Source organism: Scyliorhinus canicula, chromosome 20 (genome assembly GCF_902713615.1).
Source record: "Scyliorhinus canicula chromosome 20, sScyCan1.1, whole genome shotgun sequence".
Taxonomy (NCBI): domain Eukaryota; kingdom Metazoa; phylum Chordata; class Chondrichthyes; order Carcharhiniformes; family Scyliorhinidae; genus Scyliorhinus; species Scyliorhinus canicula.
Window position 1 is genome coordinate 81,801,379 of NC_052165.1, and position 24,903 is coordinate 81,826,281.

General features: G+C 45.8%; 1 protein-coding gene across 3 annotated transcripts in view; it reads left to right on the forward strand.

Annotated features, from left to right (window-relative positions):
- The window catches only part of braf (B-Raf proto-oncogene, serine/threonine kinase), a 159,909-nt gene that overhangs the window by 40,455 nt on the left and 94,551 nt on the right, over positions 1–24,903 (forward strand). For all 3 annotated transcript variants that reach the window (XM_038780232.1, XM_038780233.1, XM_038780235.1), the window contains exons 4-5: positions 2,291–2,394; positions 23,039–23,141. In XM_038780232.1, coding sequence (XP_038636160.1) covers positions 2,291–2,394; positions 23,039–23,141 — 207 coding nt within the window. The remainder of the gene's footprint in view (positions 1–2,290; positions 2,395–23,038; positions 23,142–24,903) is intronic.

Here is a 24,903-nt window from a genome sequence, read left to right on the forward strand (position 1 = left end):
AAAGCTGTGCACCTGTCCTAAAATTCTGTCTTCTCGGAATATTGCACTGGAAAAGCACGGCAAGCCCCGACATTCTGTACTGATATAGTCCGAGTTGGAAGTTTGTGGATTCCGGCTCCGCTCTCGAGACCTGAGCACAAAATCTAGGCCAACACTCCAGCAGTGAAGAGATGCTAGCTGCACTGCCAGAGTTCTCATCTGCTGGATGAGATTTGACTTGAAACCCTGATCTGCCCTCTTAAGAAAATATGCAATGTTCCAGGGCAATATATGAAAATGAGAAGAGTTCCCCGTTCTCTGGCTAATATTGATCCCTCAACCAACATCATCAAAACAGGTTACCCGGTCATGTATTGAAATGCAGTTAGTCAGATCTGCTCTGTGTAAATTGCCAGCTGTATTTCCTAACTTTGCAGCAATTACTCCACTCGAACGTGCTCCATTGGTTGTGAAGTGCTTTCAGATGCTCTGTTATGAAAGACACATCACAAATGCTTGTGGTTTCCTGTCCTGTTCGATATTTTATTCCAGCACACATTGGGAAATATTGCATAATCAGAGTGTAATCCTTCTATGAAAATCGCCGTTTCAGTAATAAATCTACCCTCCGTGCACATGAGGAGGTGCACATTTTGATGAATGGCGAAGGTTATGCCAAAGGGATAAATATGTCACACCGTTCCTCAAAGCCATCTCTCCTCGTGACCCTTTGTGCAGGAGCCCTATTGGCAGCTTCAACTCAATGTCTTTAATCTATTGTGTGGGGTGTGAAATTTGTACCTGACTCTTGAGCTTAGTTGGTCAAACCCTTTGATTGTCCATCCAACGTTGCTGTTGTTATTTGCACTCCAATTAATGGGGCCTGGTTTTGGATTATTGAAGCAGAAAGGTGTTTGTTGGTTTCTTGGCGAGCTTAACCCTTTTGTAAAATGAAATCCTCCATTGATATAACTTTCAGGGTCAACCATGGCATCTTTAGTGAAGGTTTCTCTGCAGCTTTATTTTGATTTTACGGTGCCTTTTCCTCCCATGCCAAAAGCATGAAGTTCCATTTTCTTTTGGTCAAAGTAAAATAGAGCCATTCGTCCACTAGCCAAACAATCCGCATGTGGAAGGCTAATAGAACATAGAACAGTACAGCACAGAACAGGCCCTTCGGCCCTCAATGTTGTGCCGAGCTTTGTCCGAAACCAAGATCAAGCTATCCCACTCCCTGTCATTCTGGTGTGCTCCATGTGCCTATCCAATAACCGCTTGAAAGCTCCTAAAGTGAAAACTCCACTATCACGCAGGCAGCCCATTCCACAACCTAACCACTCTTTGAGTAAAGAACCTACCTCGGACATCCTTCCTATATCTCCCACCCTGAACCTTATAGTTATGCCCCTTGTAACAGCTACATCCACCCGAGGAAATAGTCTCTGAACGTCCACTCCATCTATCTCTCTCATCATCTTGTAAACTTCTATTAAGTCGCCACTCATCCACCTCCGCTCCAATGAGAAAAGCCCTAGCTCCATCAACCTTTCCTCATAAGTCCTACTCTCCAAACCAGGCAGCATCCTGGTAAATCTCCTTTGCACCCTTTCCAATGCTTCCACATCCTTCCTATAGTGAGGTGACCAGAACTGCACACAATACTCCAAATGTGGTCTCACCAGGGTCATGTACAGTTGCAGCATAACCCCGTGGCTCTTAAACTCGTTAATAAACGCTAACATACGATAGGCCTTCTTCTCGGCTCTATCCACTAATAGTTACCAGTGTGACTCCACAGGTGGATGGACGTTCTGGTAAAGGCCGCGTGTAAGCAAACCATGCAGACTGAAAGGCTCCACGTTGCACTCATGGCGTTTGCTAAATTAGTGGACCTTAGCTGAGTTGCAGTGCGTTTGTGAAGGGAGAAATTACTTTCAGTGCAGTAGAGTGTACGATAGAGTGTTCCATGCCCACACTATATGTACTGAGGTGCATGCTGACCTGACACATGCCAGGGTATATACCTCCTCGACATGTTAGTGGGAATACCCCAAACCTTTTTGTTGAAAGATTAATAATGACTGTGTACAACATGTTGCGTTTATGAGATAGGATTGACTATATGTTTAAGTCTTAAATAAACTTTGAGCTCCATTTTGCATGGGAACCGTGTTGTCACCATGCGCAGTCTAGTCTAACACAGCGATGGCGATAGACGGTCTGAAATGAGATCTTTCACTCGGCAGTGTTTGTGAGTGGAACAGCAGCCAGTGCTAAATGCTGGGTACTTAATCCCTTTTGCCTTTTCTAGGTGCCAGCACGATGTGGGGTGACTGTGAGAGACAGCCTGAAGAAAGCTCTGATGATGAGGGGGCTGACCGCAGACTGCTGTGCAGTCTACAGGACACAGGATGGGTGAGTAGTGTTTTGAGGAACTTGCAGCTGCTGAGCTAACCTGCTGGCACCGGCCCGTTGGGCAGGAGCAATCTCAGTCGCTGAGTGACATTTCGAGGATACGGTGTAGCTGTGAGCCTTGATTGGCTGTTAGCTGCTATCCCTCTTGTGTATGGGGTTATTTTAAATGTTTTACCAAGATGTGCAGGTGAGAGGTTATCAGATTAACTTAATTCTGCCACTCTACCTCTATTTCCTCCTTTATGAAAAATGAGTAGGCTTCAATGAAGTTACTGTGAAAAGCCCCTAGTCGCCACATTCCGTCGCCTGTTCGGGGAGGCTGGTACGGGAATCGAACCGTGCTGCTGGCCTGCTTGGTCTGCTTTAAAAGCCAGCGATTTAGCCGAGTGAGCTAAACCAGCCATCTTTAAAATCATAATAATAATCGCTTATTGTCACATGTTGCAATGAAGTTACTGTGAATAGCCCCTAGTCGCCACATTCCGGCTCCTGTTCGGGGACGCTGGTACAGGAAACCTGTGCCTTTCAAACTTTTGGCCAACTGCCCTAATATTTCCTTATGGGGCTCAGTGTCAAAGTTTGCTTTGTAACACTCCTGTGAATCGTGTTGGGACATTTTGTTACATGGAAGGGGCCATATGAATGCACACTTCTCGTTAAGTTTTTCTTTGCTCTCTGTGGAAAGCAGACTTCTAGATTGTAACATTGAGGATTAAATTGCACTTCATTTGAAAGGGAAATTAAATGGGATGCCCAACAGCCGGCTGCCCGCCAGGACTATAAATGACCCTCATAAGGGTGTTATGCAAGCCATTCTAATCGGTACAAGGCGAGTGGAGCAAACAAATTCACTCGAATGTGCATGTATAAATAGCAAACAAATCATTGTGTGCCAATAGTGAGGAGCACACACAAATCCTGTCAGTTAAGCACACCTGAAAATGAAGGTGGCTGTGAACCATCTGTTCCCTCAGCTGTTTCAGTGAGTTCAGTCCCATGCTCCTTCAGTGGTAGTTCAGTGTGATTGTTACGTTCCCTGACAAATCTGGCTGCTCAAACAAAATTATATCATTGCCCTCATTCAATCATTGGATCAGTAAGACATCGCCAGATGAAACCTTCAGTTGCACAGGGGGGCATTTGGACAGATTTTCATTGTAAGAACTGCTGGTTACCGAGGGACAGATGGAAAGGGAATTCACTGTGTCCTAGTAAGTAGCTGAAAGGAACATATTGTGTGGTGAAAGGTCTCCACTGGTGAACGACAAATTTTCTTTCTAATGTCGACATCTTTTCTATATTTCTAGCGTGTTCTGCTTCTTAGGTGGATTGGCCATGATAAATTGCCCTTTGTGACCAAAAAAGGTTAGGAGGGATTATTGGGTTACGGGGATAGGGTGGAACTGAGGGCTTAAATGGGTCGGTGCAGACTCAATGGGCCGAATAGCTTCCTTCTGCACTTTATGTCCTATGTTCAATATCTGAAGCAAAAACTTGCTCATACTGTTGGCATTGCTGTGCCCAACGTGCAGTACCCAACCAGTCAGTTCTCGGTATCAGAACCCTCTGTATGGCCCAGTATCTCTCGCTCCTGCTTCTGTTAGCTGATCAGTCGTTCTGTAAAAGAAAAGGTCTCGATTTCATTTCGCGCTGTTAAGCATGGCACAAAACTTGTAAATACTGTGAGAAAGGGAGTGAGGGACCTCCAGAGTGGAATTGGCAGACATATGCAGCAAGATGAAATTTAATGCGGAGAAGTCTGAATATACATTTTGGCAGGAAGAATGAGGCGAGGCAATATAAAATAAAGGGTACAAATCTAAAGGGGATACAGGAAGATAGAGACTGGTGGGGATATTTCACAACTCTTTGAAAGTAGAACAAAGAACAAAATAAATATTACAGCACAGGAACAGGCCCTTCAGCCCTCCAAGCCTACGCCGATCCAGATCCTCTATCTAAAACTGTTGCCTATTTTCTAAGGATCTGTATCCCTCTGCTCCCTGCCCATTCATGTATCTGTCTAGATACATCTTAAATGACGCTATCATGCCCGCCTCTACCACCTCCGCCGGCAATGCGTTCCAGGCACCCACCACCCTCTGTGTAAAGAACTTTCCACGCATATCTCCCTTAAACTTTTCCCCTCTCACCTTGAACTCGTGACCACGCGTGACCACTCTGGGGGGAAAAAACGTCTTGCTATCCACCCTGTCTATACCTTTCATGATTTTGTAGATCTCAATGATGTCCCCCCTCAACCTCCGTCTTTCTAATGAAAATAATCCTAATCTAGTCAACCTATCTTCATAGCTAGCGCCCTCCATACCAGGCAACATCCTGGTGCACCTCCTCTGCACCTTCTCCAAAGTATCCACATCCTTTTGGTAATGTGGCGACCAGAACTGTACGCAGTATTCCAAATGTAGCCGAACCAAAGACCGATACAACTGCAACGTGACCTGTCGACTCTTGTACTCAATACCCCTTCCGATGAAGGAATGCATGCCGTATGCCTTCTTGACCACTCTGTTGACCTGCGCAGCCACCTTAAGGGTACAATAGACCTGAACACCCAGATCTCTTTGTACATCTATTTTCCCCAGGACAGGTTTAGAAAGTGGTTAATAAGGCAGAACGGGAGATGGTGGCGTAGGGGTAATTTCACTGGACTTACAATGTGGGAGACACGGGTTCAAATCCCACCATAGCAGATTAATAAATCTGGAATCGAGAGCTAATCTCTGCATTGGTGACTGTGAAGCTATCATTGATTGTTGTAAATGTCCTTTAGGGAAGGCAATCAGCCAACCTTACCTGGCCTGGCCTACATGTGACTGCAGACCCACAGCAACGTACTTGATTCTTAACTACCTTCTGAAATGGCCCAGTGAGCCGCTTGGTTCAAGGACAATTCTCTTACAAGCCGCACGTCATCTTGACTTAGAAATATATCGCTGTTCCTTCAGGGTCACCGAGTCAAAATCCAAGAGCTCCCAGCACTGTGGAGGCATCTGCATCACATGGGCTACAGCGGTTCAAGGAGGCAGCTGACCAACACCTTCTCAAGGGCAATAGAAATGCTGGCTTAGCCAGCATTTTTGTGAAAAAGATTTTTGTGAATATGGTTCCGGGTTGATACAGGAGTTGACATTGTTCTAAGATAAGAAATAGTTCAGAGGAAATTTGATAAAGGCATTCAAAATCATTAGGGGAGAATGTGGCAGAAGGATTGAGAAGCAAAGGACACTATTATCAGGTAATTTGCAAAGAAGCAGCGGTGACATGGAAAGCTTTTTATGCAGCGTGTGATTAAGGATCTGGAAAGCACGGCCTGTTGGAGAGCGATTCACTCGTGGCTGTCAATGGGAAGTTGGGTAATTATCTGAAGAGAAAGATGCGCATTGTTCTGGAATGAGGGTGGAGGACTACCTGAGTGCCCTTGCAGAAAGCTGCATTGCCTCTTCTGTTGGACAAACATTACATAATTTTATATATAACAGGTCACTTTGAAGAGTTTGTTATGGAGCAAACTACTGTAGCTATGTTGTGCGCAGTAGGATCTCAAACTACCAGCTGAGATATCAGTTCATCCTTTTTTCAGTGTGTTCATTGAATTAGGAATGTTGGGCCAGAGCCAAGGGCAGCAGATGCCTGGGAATGCCTTAAACTCACAAGTCACAAACCATCCTAATTTGGACATATAATGCTATTCCTTCATTAAATCTGGATCAACATCTCTACCTGACAGCATTGTGTGAGTGCCTTTGCTGCATAGTCTGCCATGTTTCAAGAACACAGCTCTCCACTAGCTTGCCAAGTGCAGTTAATGAAATGAAATGAAATGAAAATTGCTTATTGTCACGAGTAGGCTTCAATGAAGTTACTGTGAAAAGCCCCTAGTTGCCACATTCCGGCGCCTGTCCGGGGAGGCTGGTATGGGAATCGAACCGTGCTGCTGGCCTGCTTGGTCTGCTTTAAAAGCCAGTGATTTAGCCCAATGTGCTAAACCAGCCCCTAAAGATGGATGATATATGTTGGCCTTGGCAGAGACACCCACATCCTCAAATACTTCCAATTCACGTGTTTATTCAATTCCCTTTGCAAAGTTATTATTGAATCTACATCTCCCATCCTCTCCGGGAGGGCATTCCAGGTCATAAACTGTTATAGTTTATCTCTAGTTACTGACCCTTCTGCCACTGGAGCAGTTACTCCTTATATATTCAATCAAATTCCCTCATGATTCTGAAAAGCTCTATCAAATGCCATCTTAAACATCACTGCTTTAAGGAGAACCCAGCACTAGTCTCCACAGCGCTAACGTCCCACATTCCTGGTATAATTCCATTAAATGTCATTTCTACCCCCTGTAAGGCCTTGATATCTGGAAAGCACGGCCTGTTGGAGAGCGATTCACTCGTAGCTGTCAATGGGAAGTTGGGTAATTATCTGAAGAGAGAGATGCGCATGGTTCTGGAATGAGGGTGGAGGACTATCTGAGTGCCCTTGCAGAAAGCTGCATTGCCTCTTCTGTTGCACAAACATTACATAATTTTATAAATAACAGGTCACTTTGAAGAGTTTGTTACCAGAAGTGTGGTGCCAGAAAAGGCCAAAATACCCCAGTTGGGGTGAAACCACAGCTTTTGTACTCTATCCCTCCATCAATAAAGGGAAGGAAAGAACAAAGAAAATCACAGCACAGGAACAGGCCCTTCGGCCCCCCCAGCCTGCGCCGATCCAGATCCTTTATCTAAACCTAACGCCTATTTTCCAAGGATCTACTTCCCTCTATTCCCCGCTCGTTCATATATCTCTCTAGATGCATCTTAAATGATGCTATCGTGCCCACCTCTGCTGGCAAAGCGTTCCAGGCACCCACCACCCTCTGCGTAAAAAACTTTCCACGCACATCTTTCCACGGGCAGCACGGTGGCATGGTGGTTAGCACAACTGCTTCACAGCTCCAGGGTCCCAGGTTCGATTCCCGGCTTGGGTTACTGTCTGTGCGGAGTCTGCACGTTCTCCCCGTGTGTGCGTGGGTTTCCTCCGGGTGCCCCGGTTTCCTCCCACAGTCCAAAGATGTGCAGGTTAGGTGGATTGGCCATGATAAATTGCCCTTAGTGTCCAAAATTACCCTTAGTGTTGGGTAGGGTTACCGGGTTATGGGGATAGGGTAGAGGTGTGGGCTTGGGTAGGGTGCTCTTTCCAAGAGCTGGTACAGACTCGATGGGCCTCCTTCTGCACTCTAAATTCTATGAAATCTCCCTTAAACTTTCCCCCTCTCACCTTGAAATCGTGACCCCTTGTAATTGACACCCCCACTCTTGGAAAAAGCTTGTTGCTGTCCACACCTCTCATAATTTTGTAGACCTCAATCAGGTCCCCCCTCAACCTCCGTCTTTCCAACAAAAACAATCCTAATGTACTCAACCTTTCTTCATAGCTAGAACCCTCCATACCAGGCAACATCCTGGTGAACCTCCTCTGCACCCTCTCTAAAGCATCCACATCCTTCTGGTAATGTGGCGACCAGAACTACACGCAGTATTCAAAATGTGGCCTAACCAATATCCTATACAACTGTACATGACCTGCCGACTCTTGTACTCAATACCCCCTCCGATTAAAGCAAGCATGCTGTATGCCTTCTTGACCATTCTATCGACCTGCGTTGCCACCTTCAGGGTACAATGGACATGAACTCCCGATCTCTCTGTACATCAATTTTCCCCAGGACTCTTCCATTGACCGTATAGTTTGTTCTTGAATTTGATCTTCCAAAATGCATCACCTCGCCTTTGCCTGGATTGAACTCCATCCGCCATTTCTCTGTCCAACTCTCCAATCTATCTATATTTTGCTGTATTCTCTGACAGTCCCCCTCGCTATCTGCAACTCCACCAATCTTAGTATCATCTGCAAACTTGCTAATCAGACCACCTATACCTTCCTCCAGGTCATTTATGTATATCACAAACAACAGTGGTCTGAGTACGGGTCCCTGTGGAACACCACTAGTCATCTTTCTCCATTTTGAGGCACTCCCACCACTACTCTCTGTCTCCTGTTGTCCAGCCAGTTCTTTATCCATCTAGCTAGTACACCCTGAACCCCATGCGACTTCACTTTTTCCATCAACCTGTACAATCCATCATATACAAGTCCATGTATATGACATCTACACCCCTTCCCTCATCAACCAACTTTGACACTTCCTCAAAGAATTCTATTAGGTTTGTAAGACATGACCTTCCCTGCCCAAAACCATGCTGCCTATCACTGATAAGTCTATTTTCTTCCAAATGTGAATAGATCCTATCCCTCAGTATCTTCTCCAAGTTTGCCTACCACTGACGTCAAGCTCACAGGTCTATAATTCCCTGGATTATCCCTGCTACCCTTCTTAAACAAAGGGACAACATTAGCAATCCTCCAGTCCTCCGGGATCTCACCCATGCTCAAAGATGCTGCAAAGATACCTGTTAAGGCCCCAGCTATTTCGACCCTCACTTCCCTCAGTAACCTGGGATTGATCCCATCCGGACCTGGGGACTTGCCCACTTTAATGCCTTTTAGAATACTCAAAACCTCCCCCTTCCTTATGTTGACTTGACCTAGAGTATTTAAACATCCATCCCTAACCTCAACACCCATCATGTCCCTCTCCTTTGTGAATACCGATGCAAAGTACTCATTAAGAATCTCACCCCATTTTCTCTGACTCCACACATAAATTCCCTCTTTTGTCTTTGAGTGGGCCAATCCTTTCTCTAGTTACCCTCTTGCTCATTTTATACGAATAAAAGGCTTTGGGATTTTCCTTAACCCTGTTAGCCAAAGATATTTCATGACCCCTTTTAGCCCTCTTTATTGCGCATTTGAGATTTCGCCTACTTTCCTGATATTCCTCCAAAGCTTTAAGTCGCCTAGATCTTATGTATGCTTCCTTTTTCATTTTAGCTAGTCTCATAATTCCACCCTTCATCCATGGTTCCCTAATCTTGCCATTTCTATCCCTCTAATCAACCTTTCCTTAAAAGACTCCCACATTTCAAATGTGGATTTACCCTTAAACAGCTGCTCCCAATCCACATTCCCTAGCTCCTGCCGAATTTTGTTCTACTTGGCCTTTCCCCAATTTAGCACTCTTCCTTTAGGACCACTCTCATCTTTGTCCATGAGTATTCTAAAACTTACGGAATTGTGATCGCTATTCCCAAAGTAATCACCGACTGAAACTTCAACCACCTGGCCGGATTCATTCCCCAATACCAGGTCCGGTATGGCCCCTTCCCGAGTTGGTCTGTTTACATACTGGTCTAAAAAACTCTCCTGGATACCCTTTACAATTCTGCTCCATCTACGCCTCAAACATTACATGAGTCCAATTCAATGTTGGGGAAGTTAAAATTTCCCTATTGCTCCTACATTTTTCTATAATCTGTTTACCTATTTGTACCTCTACAATGTTACTTAGCTCTACCCATATTGCCTCAGTGCTCGAATCCTCCATAGTGCCCTCCTTAATCACAGCTGTGATATCATCTCTGACCAGTAATGCAACTCCTCCACCCCTTTTACCTCCCTCTCTATCCCTCTTGAAGCATCTATGCCCTGGGATATTTAGTTGCCAATCTTGCCCTTCCCTCAACCAAGACTCAGTAATACCAATAACATCATATTCCCAGGTATTAATCCAAGCCCTAAATTCATCTGTTTTACCTGCTACACTTAGAGCATAGAACACTACAGCGCAGTACGGGCCCTTCGGCCCTCGATGTTGCGCCGACCTGTGAAACCATCTGAAGCCTATCTGACCTACACTATTCCATTTTCATCCATATGTCTATCCAGTGACCACTTAAATGCCCTTAAAGTTGGTGAGTCTACTACTGTTGCAGGCAGGGCGTTCCACACCCCTACTACTCTCTGAGTAAAGAAACTGCCTCTGACATCTGTCCTATATCTCTCACCCCTCAATTTAAAGCTATGTCCCCTCGTGTTGGTCATCACCATCCGAGGAAAAAGACTCTCACTGTCCACCCTATCTAACCCTCTGACTATCTTATATGTCTCTATTAAGTCACCTCTCAGCCTTCTCCTCTCTAACGAAAACAACCTCAATTCCCTGAGCCTTTCCTCGTAAGACCTTCCCTCCATACCAGGCAACATCCTAGTAAATCTCCTCTGAACCCTTTCCAAAGCTTCCACATCCTTCCTATAATGTGGTGACCAGAACTGCACGCAGTACTCCAGGTGTGGCCGCACCAGAGTTATGTACAGCTGCAGCATGACCCTGTGGTTCCGAAACTCAATCCCCCTGCTTATAAAGGCTAGCACACCATATGCCTTCTTAACAGCCCTATTAACCTGGGTGGCAACTTTCAAGGATTTATGTACCTGGATGCCGAGATCTCTCTGTTCATCTACACTACCAAGAATCTTGCCATTAGCCCAGTACTCTGCATTCCTGTTACTCCTTCCAAAGTGAACCACCTCACACTTTTCCGCATTAAACTCCATCTGCCACCTCTCAGCCCAGCTCTGCAGCTTATCTATGTCCCTCTGTATCCTATAACATCCTTCAGCACTATCCACAACTCCACCGACCTTCGTGTCATCTGCAAATTTACTAACCCATCCTCCTACACCCTCTTCCAGGTCATTTATAAAAATGACAAACAGCAGTGGCCCCAAAACAGATCCTTGCGGTACACCACTAGTAACTGAACTCCAGGATGAACATTTGCCATCAACCACCACCACCACCCACTTCTCGCATTAAAACAAATGCACCTCAGACCACCTGTCCCTTTGCGTTCATCATCTCTTCCCTGCCTACTCTTCCCCTTAGTCACAATGAGTTTATTATCTAGTACCTTACTGGCTTTAGTTGTTACCTCTTTACTGACCTCTAACTTCCTAATCTGGTTCCCATCCCCCTGCCACATTAGTTTAAAACCTCACCAACAGTGTTAGCAAAAGCACCCCCTCGGACATTGCCCAGGTGTAGACCTGGTAATGTCCATTTGTAATGATCCCACCGCCCCCAGAACTGGTTCCAATCTCCCAAAAATCTGAACCCCTCCCTCCTGCACCATCTCTCAAGCCACGTATTTATTCTGACTATTCTTGAATTTCTACTCTGACTGTCTCGTGGCACTGGTAGCAATCCTGAGATTACTACCTTTGAGGTCCTACTTTTTAACTCGTCTCCTAACTCCCTAAATGCTGATTGTAGGACCTGATTCTGTTTTTTACCTATATCGTTGGTGCCTATATGCACCACGACAACTGGCTGTTCACCCTCCCCCTTCAGTATGTCTGATCTGAGACATCCCTGACCCCTTCACCCCGGAGGCAACATACTATTCGGGAGTCGGGAGTGACCAACTCACTGAACGTGCTATCCACAAATATACTTGTATGCTTTTTCTGCTGCTTCTGTCACCTTCAAAGATGTGTGTACTTACAGTCCCACACCCCAGAACCCTCCGCCCAAGCCTCTGCACCCATTTTAAAGTTTATATTGCCACTCTTGATTCGTCTTACTAATATGCGTCACTTTCCACTTTTCTGTGTTATATTGCATCTGCCTTGTGTCAGCCTTTTGCACCAGTCTGTGTCCTCCTGAAACCGGTTACTGTTCTTCTCGCTGTGCACTACACTTGCAAGTTCCATCTCCTCGGCAAACTTTTTCATTACGCAACTTATGCCCAAAGCTATTAATGTGTATCAAAAAGACCAATGTCCCAAAACCAACCTGTGGGGAATACAGCTGTATACCTGCCTCCAGCCTGAAAAACAGTCATGCACTACCAAACTCTGCTTTTACTCACTTCATCAATTACTTATTCACATTGCCACTTCCCCCTTGAATAACATGGTTTCAATTTTGCTAATAAGTCTATTATTTAGTACTCCGTCAAATGCCCTTTGAAAGTCCATATACATTAATCATACTAACCCCTCTGTTGCTTTGACATAATATTGTAAAGTGGACTTTCTCGGTGTACAACCCATTACTCACTTTGTTGTCAGTTCAGAGGTGGCAAGAATCCATCTGGAACCCACTGCCTGCGAGGGTGGTGGAAACGGAGACGATGAGTGATTTCCAAAGTAATTTGGGTGGATGTTTGCGAGAAATTAACTTGCAGGAATTCAGAAATAGAGTGGGAGAACAGGACTGACTGGATTGCTCTACAGAGAGCTGGCATGGATTTGATGGGCTGAACGACCTCCTTCTGCGCCTGAATGATTCCGTGGTTAGTGTATATTTGAGAGATCAGCACTCTACTCACTCACCAAGATGAAGTATAGAAGGGCCGTGTATTTTACAATTGTGCTTTGAGCTAATGAGCAACGTGGCAGTGACTTAAAAGTATGTGGCTTGGTCTGAAGTTTGCGATGGTCGTTTGAGAGTTATTGGTATAGAACAGAGGTATGAAATCTGAATGCAAATGACGTTACTGCGACAGGAAGCAATAATCCTTACTGAACTGTGCTCACTGTAGGGTGCCTGTGTTGTATATTTATCATTTTGAAGCAGAGAAGTGAGAAAATCCTCTAGTCGCCACACTCCGGTGCCTGTTCGGGTACACAAGAGGGAGAATTCAGAATGTCCAATTCACCTGACAAGCATGTCTTTCGTGACTTGTGGGACGGAACCGGAGCACCCTCAGGAAACCCACGCAGACATGAGGAAAAAGTTCAGACTCCACACAGAGACAGTGACCCAAGCCAGGAATCAAACCGGGGTCCCTGGCGCTGTGAAGCAACAGTGTTAACCACTGTGCTACATATAAATCCTTTGTCAGTCATCAGATGTTCGGCGTGCCTTATTCCTGCGATACACCAGCAGGTTGAAGTGTCACAGAGAGATTCCCATTACAAATGCAGTTTTTCCTGGGTGGAGCTAGTGCTTCTTCACCTGAACTGCTGGGCTTCTGAAGCTGGATCTGTGCAGTCCTTCGATCTGAAGCCAAACAGCATTTTCAGGTATTTAGGTACTGCATCTGTGCAGTTTAGGAAGTTCAGCTGCCATGTGTACATGTCATAATAAGCGCTGGCACAGGAATGAGCCTTTTAGCCCCTTGAGCCTGTCTCACATTCAATCACAGCTTGGCTGATCTGTAACTGTACAACGTGTACCCAACATTGTCCCAAATCTCTTAATATTTTCACTAAAAATCTTTCAGTCACAGATTTAAAATTAATAGTTGATCCAACCTCATTTGCGTTGAGTTCCAATCTCTACCACTGTATGCATGAAGAAGTGTTTCCTAACTTTACCACTGAAAAGTCTAGCTCTGGGGGAACACAGTGGAGTAGGGGTAATATTAATCCAGAGGCCCAGACTAATTCTCTGGGGTGGGGACACGGGTTCAAATCCCACCAGAGCAGCTGATAAAATTTAACATCAATCAACAAGAATCTGAAGTTAAAAGCTAGTCTCAGTTACGGTCACATATACTCTAAAAACGTCTTATGGTCTTATGGAACCTGTACATTTTTGGACACGGAGGGCAATTTAGCATGGCCAGTCCACCTAACCTGCACATCTTTGGACTGTGGGAGGAAACCGGAGCACCCGGAGGAAACCCACACAGACACGGGGAGGATGTTCAAATTCCATGCAGACAGTCGCTCAAGGCTGGAATAGAATCTGGGTCCCTATCACTGTGATGCCACAGTGCTAACTGCTGTTCCACCGAGCTGCCTCTCTGATGGACCACCCGGCATTGACCTCGAGACAGACACAACAACAGCATGTCCAACCCTGTAAACCTAGTAAAGGCCTCCATCTGGGGGCTTTTGCCAAAATTAGGAGCTGTTCCACACTAGCCTGACATGGTCATGCTTACAGAATCATACCTTACAGGCAATGTGCCAGACACCACCAACACCATCCCTAGGTATGGCCTGTCCCATAGTCATACCCACCATAGGTGGTAGACAGTCAGGAAGGAGTTACCCTGGGAGTCCTCAGCATTGACTCGGGATCTCATGGAGATTCCTGCTGGTTACCACCTACCATCCTCCCTCAGCTGAAGAGTCAGTACTGCTCAATGTTAAACACCACTTGGAGGAAGCGCTGATTGTGATGGTGGACTTCAATATGTACCACCTAGAGTGGCTCAGTGACGGAGCTGTCCAGGACCTGTAGGACATTGCTGCAGACTGGATTTGCTAGCAGGTGGTAAGAGAACCAAAGAGTTAAAGAACTACTACTTCAGCTTGTCTCACCACTCTACCTGTTGCAGATGCATCTGTCTATGACAGTATTGGTAGGAGTGACCACCAGACATTCCTTGTGGTGACAAAGTCCCGCCTTCACATTGAGAGTACCATCCATCATGTTGTGTAAACCTACCACTGCTGTGACATAGATTTTGAACAGATGTAGCTGCTCAAACATCCATGAGGCGCTTAGGGCCATTAGCAGTAGCAGAATTGTCCTCAACCACAATCTGTGACCCCACGGACTGGCATATCCCCCACTCTACCAATATCACCAAGCCAGGGGGACAACCCTGGTTCAATGAAGAATGCAGGAGAGCATGCCAGGGCAGCACCAGGCACACTGAAAAATGAGGTGTCAATGCTCTATGTTCTAACCTCGTGAAATTACACACACAAGTGAGTGCCAGAGCTAAGTGATCCCACAACCAATGGATGAGATCCAATCTCTGCAGTCCGGCTACATCATGCCGTGAATGGTGGTGGACAATTAAACGACGAACCTGAGGCGAAGGCCCCACAATTATCCCCACCCTCAATGATGGAGGAAGCTCATCAATCCAAAAGACAAGGCTGAAACATTTGCAACCATCTTCAGCCAAAGGTACCTCATTCGATCTGCATTGCACAAGCCAGTCGTCAGACAATTCCATTCGCTCCAGGTGATATCAAGAAACGGCCGAAGGCACTGGATATTGCAAAGGCTAGGGGCTCTGGCAACATTCCTGCAATAGCATGGAAGACTTGTGTTCCACAACTTTCCGCCCTCCTAGCCGAGCTGTTGCAGTTCAGCTACAACACTGCGATCGGTGCGACCCGGCAAGGTGGAAAGTTGCCCAGGAATGTCCTGTACACAAATAACAGGACAAAACCAACCTGCCCCATCAGTCCACTCAATCATCAGTTAAGGGATGGAAGGGATCATCAACTGTGCTATCAAGCGGTGATTACTCAGCAATAACCCGCTCGCTGACTTTCACTGGGTTCTGCCAAGACCACTAGTTCCTGGACTTATTGCAGCTTCATGTCAAACATGACATGAGGTGAGAGTGACTCCTTTTTTTAAAAATGGGTGTGATTGGTGGAGGTCAGTTATCTCAGTCCCAGGACATTTCTGCAAGAGTTCCTTAGTGTAATGGCTCAATCATCTTCAGCTACTTCGACATTTTGTTTTAAACATTTACGGGATGTGGGCGTTACTAGTTAAGTCAGCATTTATTGCCTATCCCGAGTTGCCCTTCAGAAAGTGGTGGTGAGCTACCTTCTTGAACCGCTGCAGTTCCTGAAGTATAGGTACCCACAGTGTTGTCAGGGAGGGAGTTCCAGGATTTTGATCCAGTGATAGTGAAGGAACAGCGGTTGTATTTCCGAGTCAGGATGATGAGTTCCCTGGAGGAGAACCTCCAGGTGGTGGTGTTCCCAGGTGTCTGCTGCTCAAGTCCTTCCCTCCATCATAAGGTCAGAAGTTGGGATGTTTGCTCATGACTGCACAATGTTCAGTACCATATTCAACTCCTCAGATGCTAAAGCAATCTGTGTCTATATGCAACGAGACGTGGACAACATTCAGGCTTGGGCTGATGAGTACCAAGTGGCACAAGTACCAGGCAATGACCATCTCCAACAAAAGACAATCTAACTCTCTTTTGACATTAAATGTCATTACCATTGCTGAATCCCCCACTACCAACACCGTGGGAAACTGAACTGGACCAGACATTTAAACGATGTGGTCACAAGATGAGGTTGGGAATTCAGAGAGCTTGAATATCAGGGATGAAAATTCTAGATGAGCAACTCGCCTCCCGACTTCCCAAAGCCATCTACAAGGCACAAGTCAGGAATGTGATGGAATGCTCTCCATTTGTCTCAATGAGGGCAGCTCCAACAGCACTCAAGAAGGTCACCCCAAGCAGGACAAAACAACCTCCTTGATTGACACCCCATCCACCATGTTAAACATCCACCTCTTCCACTGCCAGCATACAGTGGCAGCATGTGTACCATCTGCAAGATGCCCTGCAACAACTCACCAAGGTTTTTCAACAACACTTTCCAAACCTGTGTCCTCTACCACATAGGAGGACACAAGCAGGATGTGTGTGGGAATGCCATCACTCTCCAAGCCACACGCCAATCCTGACTTGCAGCTTTATCGTCATTCCTTCACTGTGGCTGGTGAAAATCCTGCAACTCCCTCCCAAGCAGCACAGCACTGTACCTACATCTGCAGTTGTTCAAAAAAGCACCACCTTTTTGAGGGCAAATGGACGTCCGTGATGTGTTTTACTGGGATTCAAAATGACCACAACCCTAGTTTCACGGCCACAGTACCCACCTGTGATCCTGTCACCTTGTAGCTGTGAATGCCAGCGATGGTATCGATCAGGTTGTGCGCCTCGTCAATCACCAACACTTGCCCCTTCAGTTTGATGCCAGATGCCAGCCTGGCCGAGCTGCGTAGCAACGTCTGGTATGGCATCACCACCAGCTGTCAGGAGTAGAGAGAACCAATGAAAATCATGAGATAGAGAGGCAATGTTCATTCAATACACACTTCAAAGTACCCCTCATCCAATAGTTATTTCACAACTTCAGAAAACCCAAAATAAACAATTGCTGACCCACAGTAACCAGTTATCATGTACAGTTGGGTGGGAATGGTCCTGGGAGTGCTTAAAACTGAAGCCTCATGGTTTCAGATACATCAAGGTTAGGAAATATCCTAATACCACCTACACCCCTCTCCCCATCAACTAATGACTTAATAATAATCTTTATTGTCACAAGTAGGCTTACATTAACACTGCAATTAACTTACTGTGAAAAGTCCCTCGTCACCACACTCTGCACCAGTTTGGGTACAGAGGGAGAATTTAGAATGTCCAATTCACCTGACAAGCACGTCTTTCAGGACTTCTGGGAAGAAACTGAAGCACCCGGAGGAAACTCACGCAGATACGAGGAAAACGTGCAGATACTGTACAGAGAGTGACCCAAGCCGGGAATCGAAGTTGGGGCCCTTACGCTGTGAAGCAACATGCTAACCATTGTGCTACCGTGCTGCCCACTTGATACTTTTCAATATTGGAGGAGGCACTGAGGGTGGCACAGAATATCTTCTGGATGTGATATCTCAATATATATCACCAAGTATAATTTTGTTGTACTACAACTGACCGAGCCAGCCAAGATATAAGAATCGGGCAGAAAAGGAGTATGGTAGACGATGTTGAACCAATGCAAGGAAGAACCCTTAATGAAGGGCTCTGAGTGAGTGTAAATACACCCATCATGGCACTGTAGGTATGTAGACCAGATTTCAGATTCGACTTCAGGCTATGTTCGCAGAACTTTACAAGTCCATCTAGGTAGCTCATTAACCACATCTGATAGAAGATTCTAGACTAACCATATTTTGTATCATCTCTACGACCGCCTGCCTCCACCCGTGTAACATACCCGATTTCACCCATCTCTGTTCATTTGCTGCTGAAACCCTCATTCATGCATTGCTACCTCCAGACTTGACTATTCCAATGTGCTGGCTGGTCTCTCACATGCTACCCTCTGTAAACCTGACGTCATCCAAATCTCTGCTGTTCAAACAAAAGTGGCTTAACCTGCATCAGATTCCGTTCAACTAACACCACTGTACTCAGTGACCTTCACTGGCACATGGTCAGCAATATCCTCATTTTAAAATTCTCATTCTTGTTTTCAAATCTTTCAATGCCTCGTTCATCCCCACCTCTAAACGCCTCCCACCCACAACCCTCTTGTGCGTTCCCAATCACAATTGCTCAACTATTGACAGCTGTGCTTTCCGTGGTCTAGGCCCGATGTCTGGAATTGCCTGTCTACACCTATCTGCCTCTACACCTTCTTCGTCTCCTTTAAGACATTCCTTAAAACCTGAGCAAGCTTTTGGTCATCTGCCCTAATGCATCTTTATAAGACCATAAGACAAAGGAGTGGAAGTAAGGCCATTCGGCCCATCGAATCCACTCCGCCATTCAATCATGGCTGATGGGCATTTCAACACCTACCAGCATTCTCCCCGTAGCCCTTAATTCCTCGCGACATCAAGAATTTATCTATCTCTGCCTTGAAGCCATTTAGCGTCCCAGCCTCCACTGCACTCCGCAGCAATGAATTCCACAGGCCCACCACTCTCTGGCTGAAGAAATGTCTCCGCATTTCTGTTCTGAATTTACCCCCACTAATTCTAAGGCTGTGCCCACGGGTCCTCGTCTCCTCGCCTAACGGAAACAGTTTCTTTGCGTCCACCCTTTCTAAGCCATGTATTATCTTGTAAGTTTCTATTAGATCTCCCCTTAACCTTCTAAACTCCAATGAATACAATCCCAGGATCCTCAGCCGTTCATCATATGTTAGCCCCGCCATTCCAGGGATCATCCGTGTGAATCTCTGCTGGACACGCTCCAGTGCCAGTATGTCCTTCCTGAGATGTGGGGCCCAAAACTGGACACAGTACTCCAAATGGGGCCTAACCAGAGCCTTATAAAGGCTCAGTAGCACATCGCTGCTTTTATATTCCAACCCTCTTGAGATAAATGACAACATTGCATTCGCTTTCTTAATCACAGATTCAACCTGCATGTTTACCTTTAGGGAATCCTCGACTAGCACTCCCAGATCCCTTTGTACTTTGGCTTTATGAATTTTCTCACCGTTTAGAAAGTAGTCTATGCTTGGATTCTTTTTTCCAAAGTGAAAGACCTCACATTTTCTCACGTTGAATTGCATCAGCCATTTCCTGCACCACTCTCCCAAACTGTCTAGATCCTTCTGCAGCCTCCCCACTTCCTCAGCACTACCTGCCTGACCACCTAACTTCGTATCATCGGCAAACTTCGCTAGAATGCTCCCAGTCCCTTCATCCAGATCATTTATGGGGCCTCACGGTAGCATGGTGGTTAGCATCAATGCTTCACAGCTCCAGGGTCCCAGGTTCGATTCCCGGCTGGGTCACTGTCTGTGTGGAGTCTGCACGTCCTCCCCGTGTGTGCGTGGGTTTCCTCCGGGTGCTCCGGTTTCCTCCCACAGTCCAAAGATGTGCGGGTTAGGTGGATTGGCCATGCTAAATTGCCCGTAGTGTAAGGTTAATGGGGGGATTGTTGGGTTAAGTGGGGTGATCATTGCTCGGCACAACATCGAGGGCCGAAGGGCCTGTTCTGTGCTGTACTGTTCTATAATATATATGGTGAACAGCTGCGGCCCCAATACTGAACCCTGTGGGACACCGCTGGTCACCGGCTGCCATTCCGAAAAAGAACCTTTTATCCCAACTCTCTGCCTTCTGTCAGACAGCCAATCCTCAACCCATGCCAGTAGCTCACCTCGAACACCATGGGCCCTCACCTTACTCAGCAGCCTCCTGTGTGGCACCTTATCAAAGGCCTTTTGGAAATCCAGATAGACCACATCCACTGGGATTCCCTGGTCTAACCTACTTGTCACCTCCTCAAAGAATTCTAACAGGTTCGTCAGGCACGACCTCCCCTTACTAAATCCATGTTGACTTGTTCTAATCCGACCCTGCTCTTCCAAGAATTTAGAAATCTCATCCTTAACGATTGATTCTAGAATTTTACCAACAACCGAGGTTAGGCTAATTGGCCTATAATTTTCCATCTTTTGTCTTGATCCTTTCTTGAACAAGGGGGTTACAACAGCGATCTTCCAATCGTCCGGGACTATCCCTGACTCCAGTGATTTTTGAAAGATCTCAACCAACGCTTCCGCTATTTCTTCAGCCACCTCCCTCAGAACTCTAGGTTGTAGCCCATCAGGGCCAGGAGATTTGTCAATTTTAAGACCTTTTAGCTTTTTTAGCACCATCTCTTTTGTAATGGCAACCATACTCAACTCAGACCCCTGACCCTCTATAATTTTTGGGATATTACTCATGTCTTCCACTGTGAAGACAGACGCAAAGTACTTATTAAGTTCTCCAGCCATTTCCTCGTTCCCCCATCACTAGCCTTCCAGAATCAGTTTGAATTGGCCCAATGTCTACTTTGGCCTGTCGTTTGTTTCTTATATATTGAAAGAAACTTTTACTATCATTTCTTATATTACTGGCTAGCCTGCCTTCATATTTGATCCTCTCCTTCCTTATTTGTCTCTTTGTTAACCTCTGTTTGTTTTTGTAGCCTTCCCAATCTTCTGATTTCCCAGTGCCAGTGTTATGTAGCTTGGTCACCATTTGTTTTATAATGCTCTTGTGAAGTGCCTTTCTTTTTACTTTACAGTACCCAATTAATTTTTTCCAATTAAGGGACAATTTAGCATGGCCAATCCACCTAGCCTGCGCATCTTTTGGGTTGTGGGGGCAAAACCCACGCAGACACAGGGAGAATGTGCAAACTCCACACGGACAGTGACTCAGAGCCAGGATCGAGCCTGGGACCTCAGCGCCATGAGGCAGCAGGGCTAATCCATTGTGCCACCATGCTGCCCTTGTGAAGTGCCTTTTGACATTTTACTATGCTAAAGTTGCTACATGAGTTGTTAGTGCTATGGGATGTTTTTCACTATTGAGGGTGCTGTATAAATGTAAGGAGTTATCAAAGCAGAAAGACCCCTGAATCAATGCAAGGAGAGCATGTTTCTGTCACTTTGTAGAAGCAGTGAGTTATCTTTTGTGGGAATGGACCTGGGTGGGGTGCCCTCTCGGAGTCTCGGAGCAGATGCAATGGGCCGAATGGTGTCCTTCAGTATAAAAATCCTATAATGTTCTATTTGCACAGCTAGAAATGTCATCAACATGAATTCAGGTAGTTAGTTACTGTCATGACGCAGCACGGTAGCATAGTGGTGAGCACTGTGGCTTCACAGCGCCAGGGTCCCAGGTTCGATTCCCGGCTTGGGTCACTGTCTGTGCGGAGTCTGCACGTTCTCTCCGTGTCTGCGTGGGTTTCCTCCGGGTGCTCCGGTTTCCTCCCACAGTCCAAAGACATGCAGGTTAGGTGGATTGGCCATGATAAATTGCCCTTCGTGTCCAAAAAGGTTAGTAGGGGTTATTGGGTTCGGGGGATAGGGTGGAAATGAGGGCTTAAGTAGGTTGGTGCAGACTCGGGCCGAATGGCCTCCTTCTGCACTGTATGTTCTATGACAAATTGAAGGGAATATTAGGGGGATTGTCAAATTCAACAGCTAATTGAAATGCGCCTTAGTATCCCATCTCCCCTTTCCCAGGCTGCACTTGCTTGCCAAGGAAGTCACTGATGTGAGTAATGTGTTGGTCCATTTGATCTTCTAATAAGTGATGAGCATAGGGTCATCTCAGTTGGCACATCAGTCATTTAGGGCTGCTTCCCGAGAAATCAAGTATGGCCATTACAAGATGGCGACACAATAATCTCCCTGTGATCAGGGCTGGTATTCACAGGTATAGGTTAGTCGACCAGCTTGTACTTTGCACTAAAGCAAGTAAAAAAGAAGGTTGTGTTTTTTCCCCCCTGAAATATATCTTTAAAAAAAAAATAAAAAAATTTAGAGTACCCATTTCTTTTCTTTCCATTTAAAGGGCAATTTAGCGTGGCCAATTCACCTATCCTGCACATCTTTTAGGGTTGTGGGGTGAGATCTACGCAGACACGCTGAGAATTTGCAAACTCCACACGGGCAGTGACCCGGGACCGGGATTGAACCCGGTCCTCGGCGCCATGAGGCAGCAGTGCTAAACACTGCGCCGTCGTGCTGCCCCTCCCCTCAGTATATCTAATTTCAGATCTATTTGGTGAGCTTTGCCAGTCTATCAAATTGCAGAATTTAGTTACAATAAAGCATATGCTCCATGTGATTGATTTACAAAGTAGTAAATCTTATGTCTCATAAAAGCTGACCAATTCCTAGTGTTAATTCTGCAGTGTGTACCTATTCTTACACCAAAGGCACAGGCTGCACTGACCTTCGATGTGAATGTTGGAAGCAAAACAAGTCGGAATGAAAATCGCGTGTGCTCTTCTGCTTCTACACCAGGCAGAATCCCGGAGCTGTGACCTATTACTTATGGCCCATTGATTTTTTTCTTCCTCTTTGACACTCTGCTGTTGAACCTGAATTGAAAGCTGTGGTTCTTGTACTGCCTCTGACTACATCCATACCAACTAAGGTGAAACCGGCCCCATTTTAGTGTGGGTTTAGAGTGAAGCGTATTGGTATTGAAATGTTTGTCTGGACCATTTCCATTAAGTCTGATAAGTTACGTAAGGAAATTGCAGCATGCTTTTCCCTGTAGCCCGTTTGCTTTAAGGAGAGAGTGTGGTTTTGTCCAGTCTAGGTCTGGTTGCATGTTGATTTTGGTTCCACCCTTGACTTCCTCCGGTTCGGTTTGGATCGGCACCAACTGAGTTTTATGTTGTTTCAGGGAGAAGAAGCCCATTGGCTGGGACACGGACATGTCTTGGTTAACGGGAGAAGAGCTGCAGGTGGAGGTGCTGGAACATGTTCCACTAACCACGCACAACTTTGTGAGTATTTGACAGCATTGCCAGCTAACCTGGCTCACCCAGCCCTTTCAAGGCTCAGTCTGATCCCTCCCCCGTAGGTAGGCGGCCTACAAAAGCACCACTTCAGCCCTTAAATTCTTGGATCATATATTATCCACATTATTGCCTTAATCATTACCCCCAACTTCTTTGGTTTATCCATCAACATATACACTCCAATACAGAACAATAAACCCAGTTAACCAAACCTATATACAAAAATATTAACACAATCCCAAACAATCTCGTTGCATCAACACCCATTAAAGTCCAATTTAAACCCACTCAATTCAGTCCAGGTCCTTGTTCTTTGTCGAAAGCTTCTGCCTTCTCGAAAAAGTGATCTTTAGTTGTGCGTGACTCGCAACCTCATCAGGTATACCACACCAAAACGCACTCCGCTCTTGTACAACGCTAACTTTGCCTTATTAAAGTCTCATGTCTCCTTGCAAGCTCTGCCCCGACGTCTTGATCAGTCTGAATGCTACTGCCTTCCCACCTCAATCCAGTTTTCTTTGGCCCATTTCAGGACCTTTGTAACTGTGGACACACACTATCACCACCCATTAAGGGCTTATTCGCCTGTAGCTTCAGCCGGAGTGGGCCCTCTCCAGCTCAGAAGGGGACATCTGTTCATCACCCATATAAACTTCGCAAACATCTGGGCAAAGTACTCGGTCGGCCTCTGGCCCTCCACTCACTCCAGCAACCAGACAATCTTTTTGGATTTTTTTGATTTGATTTGATTTGATTTATTATTGTCACATGTATTAGTAGTTTCTTGCATGCTATACAAACAATGCATACTATACATAGAGAAGGAAGGATAGACTGCAGAATATGTTACAGTCATAGCGAGGGTATAGAGAAAAGATCAACTTAACATGAGGTAGGTCCATTCAAAAAGTCTGATGGCAGTAGGGAAGAAGCTGTTCTTGAGTCGGTTGGTGCGTGACCTCAAACTTTGGTATCTTTTTCCTGACGGAAGAAGGGAAGAGAGTATGTCCGGGGTGCTTGGGGTCCTTAATTATGCTGGCTGCCTTTCCGAGGCAGCGGGAATTGTAGACAGAGTTGATAGATGGGAGGCTGGTTTGCGTGATGGATTGGGCTACATTCACGACCTTTTGTAATTTCCTGCAGTCTTGGGCAGAGCAGGATCCATACCAAGCTGTGATACAACCAGAAAGAATGCTTTCTATGGTGCATCTGTAGAAGTTGGTGAAAGTTGTAGGTGACATGTCAAATTTCCTTAGTCTTCTGAGAAAGTAGAGTTGTTGGTGGGCTTTCTTAACTATAGTGTCGGCATGGGGAGACCAGGACATGTTGTTGGTCATCCGGGCACCTAAAACCTTGAAGCTCGCGACCCTTTCTACTTCATTCCCATTGATGTAGACAGGGGCATGTTCTCCACTACGCTTCCTGAAGTCGATGACAATCTCCTTTGTTTTGTTGACATTGAGGGAGAGATTATTGTCGTTGCACTAGTTTACCAGATTCTCTATCGCATTCCTGTACTGTCTCGTCATTGTTTGAAATCCGGCCCACTACTGTGGTGACATCAGCAAATTTGAAAATCGAGTTGATGGGGAATTTGGCCACACAGTCATAGGTGTACAAGGAGTATAGTAGGGGGCTGAGGACACAGCCTTGTGGGGCACTGCTGTTGAGGATGATCGTAGAGGAGGTGCTGTTGCCTATCCTTATTGATTGTGGCCTGTGGGTTAGAAAGTTCAGGATCTAGTTG